Source organism: Vigna umbellata, chromosome 2 (assembly GCF_029865625.1).
Source record: "Vigna umbellata cultivar VRB3 chromosome 2, Vumbellata_1.0, whole genome shotgun sequence".
Taxonomy (NCBI): domain Eukaryota; kingdom Viridiplantae; phylum Streptophyta; class Magnoliopsida; order Fabales; family Fabaceae; genus Vigna; species Vigna umbellata.
In genome coordinates, this window is record NC_142166.1 from 41,705,220 (window position 1) to 41,722,156 (window position 16,937).

The following is a 16,937-nucleotide window of genomic DNA, read 5'->3' on the forward strand; positions in this document are numbered from 1 at the left end:
TCTTTCATTCATCTCATATACTCTTCATCTTTTATAAATCTTCACTTTAATGCCATTTTTATCACAATTTTCAAGAACGTCAAATACCAAACGTTCAACCCTCTTCAGAACGAGGACGAACGATAGGAACGAGACCGTGAAATCTCTCTTTCCAGAATAGAATAAGACTGAAGGGGTTACTTTCAGATTTAAAATAAATTGAGTACGGTTACACAATATGTGACGAACGTTACTTACAACATGAATCAGTTAAATGAACTGACTCTCGTGAACTAAGATTAACACTCGAAGAATACATCCGGTACGGGGAACTCTAGGTCGGAGGCAACGAAGGTAGACGTGCCAAGACGTTTAAAGAACCAAACGTAGAATAATTAATACATGTATGTGTGTGTGTGTGTGTGTGTATATATATATATATATATATATATATATATATATATATAGAGAGAGAGAGAGAGAGAGAGAGAGAGAGAGAGAGACTAAGTGCTGGTCAATGACTGAACACGGTAAAGGAGATTCTACTGAATTTGGACGAACGTTGTTTCATCCCGATTAATAAGTTAAAATGGTTACGAGCGCTCGGTGTAAGACCGAACACCAATCATTATGAGAGAGTGAGTTGAGACTATCACTAATTTGAACTTATAATAGGAACATTGATAATAATTATGATAAGACACATTTGGAGACGGTGTTGAAGAATAACTAAATATACAATTATCTGTTTACAAGATTTTCAGTTCCTCACTTAACACTCAAGTACATCTATGTTCGGCCGAACGCTCAAACATAGTACTATTACAAGAAAACGCTCGTCCTCCACTAGAACTCTTCCCAAATGAAAGAATTCAATTTCAAAAGAGTTTACAAGGAACACTGAACGGTCAAAGACCGTTCAATGTCGAACGTTCAATATCATAGGAAAATTTCTTATTTGAACTCACTTTCATTCTAATTCATTTCTCAGCGTATATAACTTCATAATTTCATACTTTCCTATCATAGCATATTTCATATTATTCATACATCAACTCATAATCATTATCATATATCAAATAATCAACATCACAAAGTCATGCTTCATGCAACTCACAGAACGTCCATGCAACTCAGTAAAAACATATGAATTAAATTGAATAAGCTTCCCTTACCTCTTCTGTGAACGGACGTCCTAACAACACAACACGTTAGCCTGATTGGATTCCCTTCTACTCTTACGTTCCACAACTCTTAAACTAACCAAACAGTCAAAAACAAAAAATGGTTCAGACAACATAACAGCATGAAACCGGTACTTGGTTTGCATGTACCAGAAAACGAACGAGTGAAGACGAAGAGATTTACCAGTTTCAGAACTTGAAGCTAATCGGTTCGATTTGAAGCTTGGGACGCCGGGAGTATTCCTACGGTGCCTGAACGGTGATCGGGGCAGAAAAAGGTGAGTTACAGTAGAGAGAAGGAAGGGTTTTCTAGAGAGAAGAAGGAGGAAAATGAAAGATCAGATTTTTGAAAGAGGGTGCATGCAGAGGAGAGTGGGCAGGGTTTTCAGAAAATCATTTTTTGTTTACCCCACGTCCAAACGGACGTACGCTCTCTTGTCGACACCTGCCATCCACTAACTGATTTTCGAAACTTCGATTCTTGACACCTGGCGTTCGCGCAGAGGGTTTGAGTGCGTTTTTAATGAGTCTGAGCAGGGGTTTTTGGGTGCATTTTTAATGAGCTGACAGGAGAGGTTTGGGTGCATTTAACGAGGTCTGACAATTACTTTTGCAATTTTTCTGTTTAAGTGACTGCTTTAGTAAATTTAACTGTTATTTTCTTAATTAGACTGTTTTTTCAAATTTAATTATTTTATTATAAAATAAATAAAAACTATTTATAATAAAGTTACAGAAATCATTTTAATTTTATGATAATAATAATAATAATAATTTTATTATTATTTATATCATAAAAAATAAAAACATACATGGACTCATGCGTTTGCGCTGGTGTATAAAACAATTGAAAAGTTTTTATTATCTAATAAATAATAAGTAACGTACGCAACTGTTTTGACGATTTTTATTTTTTATTTGTTGTAGAAATTTTTGGAAAAGAAAAATAAAGAAAATGAAATTAAATTTTCTATAATGTTAAGTTAAACTCGTTTAAAGAATTAAAAATGTAATTTGAAGTTTGAATTTGTTTTTTTAACTGGACAAATGAATTTGAACCTCTATTAATGCATTAATTAAAGTATTTATATTTTTGTTTATAGTATTGTATTGGACTAGTTTCATGACAAAGTAAGATTGTTAGTACTGGGCAAAGGTTTTTTATTATTAAATATTAATACATTTTAACAAAAAGGAGTTCTTTGGTATTCAACTTGAGAAAATGTCAAAGTTTGCATTAAACTAATTACAGCTATTTATATTGCATAGCTGATATATATATGCTTCCGTTAGTTAGATAATAAAGAGTATAATTATAGAACAAGAAAAATGGTATTGCTTATCTTACAAACATCTATAATAGTAATTACCAGCATGTTGAAAAAAAATGTTTGAGCTTTTAAGAGTAACAAATTGTAGTTATAAGAGACAATAAATTCAAATTAATATAAAAGATATTAATAGATAACGACTTTCTCTTCATATATAAAATTTCTTGTATAGGTAAGGATGACAATTTTATATATAAAATGCGTAAAAATCCTTGACGCCCAATCATCTCGCAACTTATATATAAATAATTTTGCATTTATGAAAATGTTAATTTACATATTTTTTATGAAATAAAAATATCGAACTTTTATGCATGTAAAAAAATAGTGTCGGTTGACACAGAAACAACAAGTGCAGTGGACAGAGAATACACTGGTGAAGATTGAAAAAGAAAGACCCAAAATGTAAATACATAGAAAAAAGATCTTATAGTTTTCACAAGTTTATCCATTTATTTAGTCAAAAACGTCCAAAATAGAAATGGAACAAATGAAGTTAAAATAAAAAAATAAAAAAAAGGGGAACCAATCACGTGGGCGGAAATTTGATTAGGAACATGTCATCAGTGTCTGCATGTGTGAGGCACGTGATCACACTCTTTTCATATCTCGTGCGGTTAAGGTTGGCTTTTTTTAGGTTCTATTATAATATAAATTACAAAATATAATATAACCAAACTTTTTATACTAAATAAAGTAAATAAACTTTCAGCTTTTGACACTAACCCCAATTGTTTATTTATATTTCATAAACATCTTAAGTATTTTTTTTTTTATAATTAGAAGGTCTAATTTCTTTCTATCCACCGATCCATTTGTAAAGTAAAATAATGTTTTTCTAATTATGACTTTATATTCAACATAAATCAAACTATATATATTAATTAAATAATTCAATCCTCAAATCACTTGTGTTATCATTCTAAAAAAATTGTTTTAAATCATCACATTCATCTAGACTCAATGATTTTATAAGAGGTTGATTTTCATCTCAAAATCTTAATTAAGAAGAGGAAGTCATAAAAGTTTTCATGATTATTAATTTTTAAATAATATCTTCCATCTTTGCGTGATATAAAAATTGAGAATGTGTCTCACACCGTCTTTTCAGAAGAATGTTTTTAGATTTTTTATTTTATTTATTTGTATTTTGTACCATTCCAATTAATAATTTACATTATTAAGTAAAATACTATACACTTAATAAATCTAAGACATAATTTAAAAACTATAATATATTATTATAAGTATCTCAAACAAATATAAAATTTGTTTACAATATTAATAAACTATAAACGAATTTTTCAAAACAACTCTAAATAAAAGAATAAAAAGCCTAAAAGTACTCAGCTACACCATATTATCCTCAATAGGTAAATAGTCTTATGTTTTCTCGTATGCTTACACCAATCATAAGGTGGTAAATGCAAAATAAGAAAATAAAAAAAAAGGTAAAAGAAGGTGTCAGCTAATATACAAAAGGATTATTATAAAGTCACTAAATAAGCAACATTGACAAGTTAAGACAATCATATAGTCTTTAAACCCAATTCACATAAAAAGAAACTTAATCATTCGATTAAACACATTAATGTTGGACTACAAGGAAGTTTTAGCATTTGTGATGGATAGCATCCACCCACAAGGTTAATCATATACATGTCACTAGAAATTTAAAAAGACATTTTATTCACGACCTCCTTCCACTCTCAACCACTTGTTCATCCTCCTTTATATGATTGTGAATGACCAATAGAGTAACATGATAACTTCTTATATAAGTCCTTACTTTAATTCACCGTCTAAGAAACATATTTCACAAGGACTTTCCCTTGAAAATCCTATCATCCTTACCGTTTACATCTCATCATATTATAAACATGCATATTATCAGCCGTACATTTATATACTACAAATAATCCTCACATAGTTCACATTTATAGAAATCATTGAACATGGAAATGATTGAACAACTTTGTTAGTCTCCATCAACGAGATCATCCACTCGCCTAGTGAGTAATGCCAAAAGTCCTATTCGCTCAATGATTAGAAGCCTTGCCTAGTGATCCTAACACTGGGACAATTTTCACCATAAATCTCCCAATGAGCTTAGTATGCAGACCGTTGAAGCTCTTAATGATTTATATGCCAAAAATTCGCTTAACGAAAGCTAGACACACTCAATAACTACCAAGTCAATGAGTTCTATAGCTTTAAGTCATTAAGCAAAAATACTCTCACCCAACAACCACCAAGTTAGGAGATCTCTGCCTTAGTCGTCACTTAGCGACACAACTCTTCGCCTAGCGAGTCTGCATAATTGCAGAAAATGAATTCTTGCTATTATGCATATCCAAACCATTCAATTTTTATTCCAATGGTTCAAACATAATACCAACATACCATTTCAGCTTAGTACAAACCATTACATTTGCAATATCAATCCAAATTCTACTTCAAAATTCATCATATATCCAACCTAAGCCTAAATTCCACAAGTGATACTCATCATATAACTCAACAAATTGTGCAATCATAATACAATCACTCTAATTAATAATTTAAATATATTTATACCTTATAAGTAGTATAATTAGCTTCCTTACATGTGATATAGCTCAACTTGCTCTAAGGATTTAGAAATCCTAAAACAATCTTGTACACACAAGCATCTCTATATATTTCTAGGAACAACACAAACATAATCAATGTAAGTCATTAAAACCACTAATTAACAAATAATCTTATATATGAATCTAAAACACACATAAACAAGATATGTCTACATGTAAAAGAAGAACATATTGAACCTAGAAAAAAACAAAAATCAACTTACTTAAATTGAGAAAGTGCTTAGTAGATTTTGAAGAACTCACTGTCAGAAGAAATCCTACAATCTCAAATCTTCAAACAGACAAACTAAGAGTAAAATAACTTAGAGAAGAGTGAAAGAGTTATAAAAAAGTGATTTCTAGAAAGACAATGTGTTTTAAAGTAATGAAACTCATTTAAGAAATTTCTATTTATATTTAAACATTTTATTATTAAAATAATCAAATTTCATTATTTTAAAAATACTATATATTCTAAAATACCATTTTATAAGTTTTTACATATTTTAATCTATCATTTTTATACCTTTAATTCTAACTTGAATTCTAATGTTTTAAAAAAAAATCATGATAACTAGAATACATTATTTATCATAAATCTAAAATAAAAAGTATTTATTTGGTGCAATAGGTGTAATAAAACACTATATTTTAAACAAGTGTTTATAGATTTTAATGACATAAAAAAGTATTTATTGTGTGCAATAGGTATAACAAAACACTATTATAATTACTTATATGTTTTGAAGTGATTGAAATGTGTCATTATATATATATAAATTAGGGAGAACAAACCTAACGGGGAGCTTAGAATTGTGGGAAATTGAATATAGAGGCACGCCATGCTGAGCAGAGTGTTGGCAATTGCTTTGTTTCACACATTTTCATATCAATGTTAGTTTGGTCATGTGATCCTGTCACTTTCCTGGCTCACAATATTTTGTTTTGTATTATCATGGCTGAATAACTTCCAAGAGAAGCAAGAGAAATCGCTTTTTCAATCAACTTTCTCTGTTATCAATCAAAAATCATAACTACCATGCTTTTGGGATGTGGAGAGATTGAAGGTGTTAAGAGACCAAAAACTTGGTAGATTGTGTCCCAAAATAAATGCAAACAAAACGAAAAAGAAAAGAAAGGGAACATTGTCACTGTCCAACAGAAACAGCTCCAAAAAATAATTAACAATTATTCATAGTACAATGGTAAAGGGGAACAGGCATGTAACACCTGGTAGTGAAAGTGAACCTACTTAACAAATAAACATAGGTATTACCAAAGATTGTCTTTAAAGAAGAGGACATACATGTCTTTGAATGCTCTCTCTGCACACCACACGCACGTGACAAATTCAAACTCTGCATATTTTTCAAATTAAGTTAGAATAAGCATGGGTGCACAAGGTTATATGCCCCGAGTCCCTGACCCTGATCCTAGACAAATCAGAAGGTTATTTGAGCCAGAATCAGATTACAGAACAGTGAAACACGACCGTATACGATTATTTATTGGAGAATCTATCTCTAACCCAATTTGCCCCCAAGTATTAGATAATAAGGGGACATGTAGTTTCAAAGATGGGCTAGGTTATGTAATTGCTGCATTATTAAGGGAATAAAGTTATTATAAGAATATAAGAGGAAGGGACAAAGCAAAGGTGCTATCCAGCGTCTACAAATGAAGCATAATCTATTTTTGTTGATATGGGGGGCATGATTTCATGTATCCTCCTGATTTCCAATCAAGCACCCTTCAGTTAAAACATACAAAAGAAACCAGAATTGCACATGCATTACGTATGTCCTTTCCCTCATATACATTATTTTATTTTCTTCCCAGTGATATCTACATGGATGGGAGATGATTGGGTTAGATCTAGTCGGTGCAAGAACGTGCTTATAAGGAGGTTGATCTGGATTTTCTGCCCATGAGGCCCAATTTCCATGATTCCCGATCTTCATGTATTTTGAAGTTAACACTCAATGAAGTGAAACATATACCAATACATACCACCATTCATGTTTAGCTTTCTTTCACATCCAACAATACAACAAATTTGCAATATCGAGGGGTGGAGTATACATAACCAACCTCTGATCATCAGCTCCTGATTCATGATGAATATCCACCGCAGCTTCAACTATCCGTACGCTGATGCAACTGGCATATTATGTCACTAATGTTAGGCCTTAGTTTTCTTTTGAATAAAATCAATTTTCAGTGTACAGGGGTTTTAAAACAACCACATTCAAATCTTCGCATTCTTTTTGCATCACAACGAAACGTACAATTTCTATTTGTTGCAGCCCTAAAATCTACTTTAGAACAATGTTACGGCATGTTGGTCATGGTATGGCCATTCCTGAGACAAGGAAAGAGAGCAGCCACTACTCAAAGAACATCATATAGATTTACAGACAAAAAAAAAGGAGAAAAAATGGGGTATGTGGTGCTGTAGAAAACGGTTGAAGCTATTTCTCATTACTTTATCGGGGCATCACCCTCAGGAGCAGCTGGCTCATCCTGTGACAAACCAGGCTCAATTGTTTGCTCCTCGATAGGTGAAACTTTATCCAAACTATCCTCTGTTTTATCAATAGATTCTTCTGATTTATTATTCTCATCTAGAGGTCCACCGTCTGAAGAATCTATTGTTGTTTCAGCACGGTCGTCAGATCTATTTTGGGCGGCTGGCGGCTGAGATGTAGGAGAGACACCTAATCCTTTAGAAAGAGAGACATACTTGAAAACAAGTTGTTTGTAATTATTTAGTAGGTCTTCAACATCACTTACTGTTAGATCCCCTACACTAGCAAACAAATATGGAAACTCCCCAAAAACTTCATTCAACTTGTCCTCCTTCAGGATCATATTTGCCCCTTTATTCTCCAAATCAGAGAGGGATGGAACTTTTGTCATCAGTAATTCATCTGCAAAAGCAACTTTCTTGCCTTCTGATCTTGCAACAGATGACGGAGTTCGTAGTGCAGAGTCCTTGTTATCATTCAAAGCTTTAATTTTGTGCCTAGTGGGTTCTGCTACCGGATGCTGTCCATTATTTTGATAAGGTGAACCAGGATCTTGTGTATCAACTGAAATGCCTGAAAGCATAGCACGAGCAAATTCCATGTTACTCTCAAACTCAGCTTCATCCATTGAAATGGCTTTTGCATCAATGTTTGAGATGAAGGACTCAGCAGAGAGCATGTTGGTAAAATAATATGCTGCTTCAGCAACCAATCGAGATTGATGCCTAAACCTTTGTATGTACAGTAGATTTGAGTGCAGTTGTGGAGGGTTTGCCTGCATAGTATCATTTAGAAGACATTGTCAAACTGTAAAATCAAGATTGGCACTTAACAATACAGTTTATGAGAATATATAGTTGCTCTAATGGTTAACGTTCTTTTTTTCCAATTTCTGGTTAGCCTGTATAAAATATAAATTTTAAGCTTCTTAGCACACAATATAATACTGTATATGAAGTCTTCCAAAAGTCTGAATTATCTGGCTTCATCAATTCAGTTTTAAGGAAACACTAGAATCAAATAATTTTGACAGCAAACATTTCAGAAGAAAAGGTCATATAGCTCAGCACCATGAGAAGCTCAATGAGTTTTAGAATTAGTGGAACTTTCAAGCAATATGGTCAGACCATGATGACTGGATCAGTGCATGCAAGATGCATTTCAACAACCACGTCAAATATTTCTTTTGAAATAAGCCATAAGTGACTTTACATAACATCAATAAATTACAAGCTTTATTTGTGCGAGTCAACTTCATTAGTGAAAAAAACAAGCAAGAATGTGCATTATAGAACAAACGAAATACCAAAATATAGAGGCACACATCCACATGTCATACTCATAATTTTATAGATAGTACAAGTAACAATATGTTAGGAAGTTAAAGTTATACGTGAGAAGGAATAAAAGGGGAGGAAACTAAAGACGGGAAAGGAGGTTAGTTTGTTAGTAGAAAGAAAAAGTATAAATAATAACAGAATAGGGATAGAAGGGTTATCAGATATTTTTCCTTTTGAGTAGAGACTCGACATCTTTTCCAGTGGAGGAAGGGAGGCTTCCTTGGGTACATTTACTTGTATTTCTTCTTTCCATACATTACAGAATTAATAAAATACATACATATGCTTTCATCTTCTACTGTTTGAGTGTTGTGTGAGAAGAGAATCATCTGTTTCGGTTCCCTGAATAAAGGAACCTAACACAATAGCATCTATCAAGCAAAACTATTTCTAGTTGAGAATTATGCATGTACCAATTTGTGAAGAAACATTGAGATTACCTTTATCGTTACATATATAAGCACAGGAAGAAATTCATCAGCTCCCGGAGGATTCTCTTTGGAAGCAAGCGAAGCATTAAGCAGCAAGTTGCTAATAACCCTGCAACAATTCAGAATACACACAAGTTTGTCCCTTGGTGCTTTGTACATGTTGATCTTCTGTAATTCTTTCTGTGCGAGCTGCCACCATAAGAATGATACAACATATAACATTTCTAGAAAACAGAAGTATATAACGAAAACCATGAACATGTCAAAATTGTAAATTTTAGTAGCCAAAACAAAGTAAAAACACAAGTACACAGCGTAGGGAGATTCTTAGACAGCTGCTGCCCGCAACTAGTAAATTCCGTATTTACAACTATAGGAGTCAGTGGTGGCGTTATGGCAGTGCGGAGTGGTACTAGACTGATATAGTAATCCAATTGCGACCATTTGGCCAAATAAGCAGTTTTTTGTGTGCTATAGTAGCACTACCATGATATAGCGTTCAAAAACCCATATTTCCCCTAGAACACTGTTGTTTGGGTTTATGGGGAAAATACTGCACAAAATTATTTCCTGTTTTGAACTCTGCACCTTCACACTTTCAAGACTTCTTTCTTTCATATGTTATGTTCCTTGTTGTTCCTCTAGACTTCTCAGTTCACATTTTGCTAAATCTTATCAAATTTGTAATGTTCTTTTTGGTCAGTTTCTTCATCAGCTTTCTGTTTCTTACATTGTTAGTCGTTCATAAGTTCTTATTGCTCCTAGATTGATGGTGATTGCATGCGTAAACTGACTTATTATTTATTATGAAATTCTTTAATTTTGTGTACCTTTTTAGCGTGTAGTATATGATATTTAGTTTATGTTATAACCCAACTTCTAGACAGAGTTTTTAAATCCTGGATAGCAGCTGGCCCAAATAACACCATTGTGGGATAGTCGTTATTCTGACATTTTTTTCATAACTTTTATGATGTATACATACATATAACTACACAAAAATGATAAAATTTTATAAAATAAGTAATACAAAACATACAAACATTAACAAAAGTCATACAAGTATCCAATGGGTCTATAGCGCACGCAATATAAAACCCTACTTCCTGCTATAGAATTTCCAGAATTGTCCTCTACACATCACTATCTGAGATTGATACAATGTTTACTTATTGACTGACTACCATCTAGTAAAAGCCCAAGGATACATCGGACAGAAAACTTATTTTGAAGAAAATTTGGAGAATCAAGAACCAATGAATCTAAATTCCATTGAAATCCAAGTGAGACATGCCCAAAAACTAATCAATCTAAAGGCATTGGATAAAAATATTAGTAATAAATAAGTAAAATGTGGAGAAAGAATACGCCAGCTGTTATATAATATGCTAAAACTAAATTATAAGAATAAGGATCCTTGTGATATGAACTTAGATCACATTGTTTGTGGTGCTGATGACCCAAGTCAAAAAACAGGTAGTTGGTGGGTGAGGGGGTCAAGCATAGAAATTAATCAAGAAGTTCAATTAAATTATGATTGAGCTATACCAAAAATGTTACAAACAATAGCATTAAAAACCAAACTACAAATACGAGAGATATGAGAAGAATTATGTAGCATTTGAGACTGGTCTTTTAGCAATAATAGTAGATGATAGAAGAATTATGTAGATTATACACTTAGTGTCCCTTTTTTAAGTGATAAATGTTGTTAACAAGAGGAAAATGAACTTAGATGACAAAATTACATACTGTGAGCTAGGTCAGATTACTTTTGAATGGGACTCACCAACCACGATGATTCATTCTGAAATGGTGGCTTGATATCCAGATTTTCAGGTCGAACAAATTGTTGAATCAAAGCCATCTTCTCGGAAAGTTGGTCATCAAGTTTTACATCATCTGGAACTGAAGCAAATACACGAGCAAACAACTTTGTCATGACATACTTCTCAAGCCCCTGTATATGATCAAAATTCAAGGTAAAGCAATCAGTCATTGTAGAAGCACTATATACTAAAAGAATATAACAAGAATATAGAACAATGTTTTCTATGAAAAACAAAATGTACACAGATGCAGGAGCTAACACTCAACTCCTTACTCGAATGAATTTGTGTTGTATTCCAGGAAAACAACACGATCAATTGAAACTTATTTAACGTGTTTATAACTACCATGGAATATTAAACCAAAAGGAATGAGCTTTCCTAAAACGACTTTCCTAAAAGAAATGCCAGATGAAGTGGAATTGAACTTGCTTGCTTCTTATAAAAAATACTTGTGTTGAATAGAATATACACATTGTGCATCATCAAAATCCTCTGTTAACGTTTGGTGTGGCAGCAGTCCTAGTTTTATTTACCTAATATTGAAGCTGAAAGATAACAACCTTCTATACTTTGCGTAACAAATTTTTGAAAAAAATTGTCTCACTCACTGCACACTATAAGTTTAAGTGAAATTCATGCGAATGGAAATTAAAGTATTTTTATTTCTTTCTGGTTTTCTCTACAACATTGGACCTCACAAACCTAAAATGAAGTATGACAGTGAGTTAGATGTCCTGAGCAAACCAGGCTTGCAAGACAATACGCACTCACAATGGATTAAATAATAGAATAAATAAACGAGTATTTACGACAATGTAACACAAAAGAGTAAATATTATGAAAGCTAAGGAGAAAAATGTGAATCGACAGTGAATGAGAAATTGACTTGCGTATGCTAGCATAATATTTTTAGTAGTAAACATTAATTTTTAAGTGTTGTCTTTTATGCTAAGACTGCATCAGATGATTACCCAAATTCCCAAATAAATTTCTATAAGTTAGTAGATTCTATATTGAAATTAATAGACTGTAAAAAGAACATACAGACGCCAACACGACAATTCAAAGATTATAGAAGTGTTATCAATTGGGGAAATTGAATAATCCACCATATCATATAACAGATTGTGTCCTGGGCATATGGCGGAAGTTAGATAACAGTTAACATATATGATATAAATTATCTTAGTATAAAAAATTACTTTTTATGCAGAGAAAAATAAATGAATAAAAATAATCATAATGTTAAAAGTTCAATTGGCTGGAGAATTGCCAGAGATGACAAGAGGATGCAAGATGAATGCTGTAACAATAACAATAATAGACAGAGTCGCCATCACAGATCCATGAAACTCCTCTATGCACAAGCTTTATAGTTCGGCTACAACGGCTATTTAACTACACCGTTTCAAACAGACATCCACGTTTCCCATAGCCTTTCTGAATATTTCCAAATATTTACAGTTCTCTTACGTTTATATATTATTTGAATCAATACACAATCTCTTGCCTAGGTTCTAAAGGTGAATTTGAACAAACTTTGAAACAAAAAATTAAAATAAAATGTGATTTCAAAATAAAGCTTTTCTTCAGAACCTTTTTTCAAAAACCACCTTTTTTCAAAAACCACCTTTTTTTGACTCCTAACAGAAGCACTGGAAGAATTATTTTATGCTTTTGTTGTTTTTCGCTAGTTGCAAACGCTAGCACACCGGTAAAGTTTCACCTTGGTCACCGGTTGGTCATGAGCAAATCCAGTCACGACCTTTTCAGATATGTAAGAGAAACATTGTAGAATTGTCCTCTCCAATACTTTCATGAAGCAAGGGACATCCGGGACTGGGGTGCGTCAGTCGTTTAGTGTTTCCTTCTAATTATTATAAACTTAATAAACAAGTTTTCTAGCAAAGGAGTTTTTTTCTTTAAACAGGCAAAAAAAAGCAGGCCATAAGATGAGGATTCAGATTGATTCATTTCCACTAGATTTCTGGTGCTCGTGAACATCTCACTCAAATTTCACGTTTTTAAGAGCTAAAATAATCATCTCAGATAATCAGGCACGATCCCAGAACAGCAATTCATTAATTAATATGCGCTATACTGCTATTCGCAGACCCGCTACTCTTCCTTAACATTTATGCCTTATGTTCAGTATCTTCAATTCAATTCTATATTTTTTATGCATAAAACTTTGGATCTTCATTTGTGCCTTACAGAATTCATCATTATTGAGGGAAAAAACCGTAAATAGAACATGAAAGGATGAGTGAGTTGTAGCAGTGATCGTAAAAATAACCCAATTCAATCAACCAGAGATCCAGCGCAGAAAATAAAACTTGAAATGTCTTCAATGTGAGGTGACAGTAGAGCAAGTTAGTTGATTAGTTACTGTAAAATTGAAATGTATCTTCATTTATAGAGAACAATAAGTAGAAAAAGCATGTTATGAGTTAAGCAGAAACTGACTTCACCGGCACTTTCGAGTTCCTCTTCAGAGCAACCAGCCCAGAGTGGATGAGCCCTGAAATCCGCTTCCATTTTCGCAAGAAACGCTTGAACCAAGGCACTGTCCCTCTCAGGATCAGGAGCATTGTTCGAAAATGAAACGATAAAACTGCGAAAATCTCACTTCGTTAGTTAGGGTTCCCATTCCAAACCTAAATCGTGATCGCAATGTAAAAAGCATGAGAGCTCATAGAAACCTTTTGATTGCTTTGACGAATTCAGCGGCGGAGGGCTGCCGCATGCGCTCGAGGAAGTCCTGTAAGCCCAAGAATACATCGGCGTTTTCCATTCTCCGCCGCCTCGTTCACACCGCCCAAGACGGAGGACGCGATCAAACACAATTACTATCTCATTTCACACAAAATCTAGACATCTTATTACATGTTTTCCCCTCTCATAATTATAATAATATATAAATAAATTCGATTAATAATAACAATCATTAAATTAAATGATAATTGCAACATATAAGTTTAGAAATAAATTTAGATTTAGTGCTATACAATGAGAATTGATACAGACATTGGAGTGAAATTAAAATTCGAAGATTAGAAATCTGCATCCAAACTTTTTACCATTGTTTCTTCTTTCAAAAATTCATTGTTAGCAAAAGATATTAGTAGTCACGTATTTAATATTGAACTAGCAATACTAATTGTTATGTGTTTTACTTGTTTAACATTAAGCTAGTAATAAATGAATCAGATTAATTTATTGATCGTGATACTTCTCCAATGATAACTTTATAATTGGATTAGTTTGAAATAACATTTTATTTTCAATAATCAATAAAAAAAATTATGATATTTCCTTTAATTAATATAGTTCTCAGTTAGCTTTACGTATATTACTGTCAAAACAAATTGAGTTAACATATATCTCTAATAAATGAATCATTTAAATAAAATTTAGCTCTTATTCAAATTCTTAATTTTATGAAAAACTTGGTGAATATCTCCTTGTTGAAAGTTAATTTTACAATTATTTAATAATATCTTATATTTATTCTATAAAAAACCTAAAAAATAATATTTTAAAATTAATAATATAAAAATAATAATAAGATTTAATTATTTTCATCATTAATTTTTGAAAAAATATAATTTTTTTATACAGGTCAATTTTCAACCCGACCGCCCATTTAGAACCCGACTCACCCCAGATTGAATGTATAGTGAGTCAAGTTGACTCACCAACCCACCTAATTTAATTTAATTATTTATTACTTTGTTTTTAATATTATTAATTAACATTCTTTTATTGTATTGTAGATGGGGATAAAGAAGAAGATGTATGAAGAGAGCAAAATATTATATTTATCCATTCAAGATTCTAATTTTATAGATGGATGAGTGACACAAAAATGATCAATATTAGAAACTTATTTATTCGCTTTTTGTGTTTGCTTTTGGATTATATTTAGATTGTATGGTAATTTTTTTTATTTTGAATTATCTTTAGAATATTAACATCATTTTAGAATAAAATTTATTTAGATTTGAATTACAAAAAAAAATGTAATTTATTTAGATTTGAAAAAAAACTTGTAATTAAGTGAGTCAATCTATTTAACCTACCAACCCGTGGTAAGCTAGCTCAGGCCGAGCCGGATGACCTGTTTTAACATCATTAATGTTTCTATTATTCATAGGGACAGATAGGGCTCCTTGTGCGTCTAAAGATGTTTTGAGGGTTTTAGAGTTGTTTGGTCATATATTACGTAATAAAAGCTAATGACCTTGTTTAAGTTATAAATGTGATGAAAATGGTAAATTGCATGTGTGGTTGATTTGAGTATGTTGAATTGTTGACTTGGTGTTTGAATTGTTAAGTAATTTGAATGTGTTGAAATAGTTATGTGTTGTTTGTAATTGTCTGAATTAATGTTGAAATAAGGAATTTAGGATTTGACCATTTGAGCAAGTTGGTATGCACTCTGACATTGAAAACTGTTTTTGAATCAAGCACTATGTTAGGAATACCAATTTGATCATCTGAACAAGTCCCTAGTTCTCAAAATCACAATTTTGAGTTTGTTGTTATCTACTATGGCATTGAGCGTAAGCTTGGTTGTGCAAGTCTGAAAGCATTTTTTATCCAAATCGTTGAACGATCATTTTTGTAAATGCTCTCACACTAAGCGGTAGCATGATACCGTTGAGCGTCACTTTTCACTACAAGTTTAGAACAATTTAATTCATGGTTGTTGAACGAAAGAATGGTGTCGTTGAACGAGAAGTTTTGCGAGAAGAATGACGATGAGCGCAAGTAGTGTCGTTGAGCGCCAGTACTGCTGCTGAGTGCCACCTTTTGCGAAAGGCTTGGGAGTGAACGTCAGGATTGTCGCTGAGCACTCTCTTTTATGAGAGGTCTTGCACTAAGTGTTAGTGTGTATGTTGTGCTTTCTTATGTTATAACTTGTTTGAGATTGGTTTATTATGATTCATATGTATGTTCAAGATGTATGATGATGTTTTTATTGATGGAGAATATGATTTGAAGTGTTGTTGAGAGAATTTCAAGGAGAAATTTTGTGATGTGGTAAAGTTTAGTGTATGCATTGACATATGGGGGGTCATAAAGGAGATGTCATATACTCTAATAACTATTCATACTCAAATATAGTAGAATGAGTTATATGATGAGAGCCATAAGAGGTCCTAACCACTGGACTGTTGTTCATAGGTGTGAAGGGGACTAACTTTGTAGGTGGTAGGGTGATAACCTCTTTGTTTATGACTTTGTAGAGCATAAATACTATTACAAATGCACGTATACGTTAAAGCCATATGTCGAATATAGGTATTCAGATAATTGAGTTTACTGTCAACGATTTGTGTAAATATGTGAATGGTGGTATGTTATGCATGTGTAGACCTTGATATATTATGACTATTGTTTGTTTTTATCAAATCTTTTGCATATTGGCTTAACTTTTTCTCTATTTTAATTGTTTGTGTTCTTCTCCTTGTTTGAGATTATCACCTTAACGGTGTGAGCAGATGAAAATGTTCTCGTTGATCTTGTGCAAGGTGAGGACAAGACAACAACCTAGTTTAGAATAGTTTACCTTATGACTAATTTTTGTTGTAAAACCTTTTCTTTTGAAAGTTTAGTTTATGTTAGTGTGTATATATAATTCTCCATATATATATTCAATACATATTTTATAGATAACAGTAATATAATAGTGAT

At 32.3% G+C, this 16,937-nt stretch overlaps 1 protein-coding gene across 1 annotated transcript; it reads right to left on the reverse strand.

Annotated features, from left to right (window-relative positions):
* Nucleotides 1-7,337: 7,337 nt before the first annotated feature.
* On the reverse strand, nt 7,338-14,107 carry VPS9A (Vacuolar sorting protein 9 (VPS9) domain-containing protein). Its single transcript, XM_047323268.2, has 5 exons — nt 13,940-14,107; nt 13,704-13,851; nt 11,195-11,365; nt 9,415-9,594; nt 7,338-8,409 (listed from the first exon to the last, which is right to left on the reverse strand). Exons 1-5 carry the CDS (start codon nt 14,029-14,031, stop codon nt 7,588-7,590), a joined length of 1,413 nt encoding a protein of 470 aa, XP_047179224.1. The 5' UTR covers nt 14,032-14,107; the 3' UTR covers nt 7,338-7,587.
* Nucleotides 14,108-16,937: the final 2,830 nt, after the last annotated feature.

Coding starts and splice junctions, on each gene's coding strand:
- VPS9A (XM_047323268.2), bottom strand. CDS start 14,031: ATGGAAAACGCCGATGTATTCTTGGGCTTACAGGACTTCCTCGAGCGC. Junction 13,852..13,939: donor TTCGTCAAAGCAATCAAAAG/GTTTCTATGAGC, acceptor AGATTTTCGCAG/TTTTATCGTTTCATTTTCGA. Junction 9,595..11,194: donor AGAATGAATCATCGTGGTTG/GTGAGTCCCATT, acceptor TTATGGTGGCAG/CTCGCACAGAAAGAATTACA.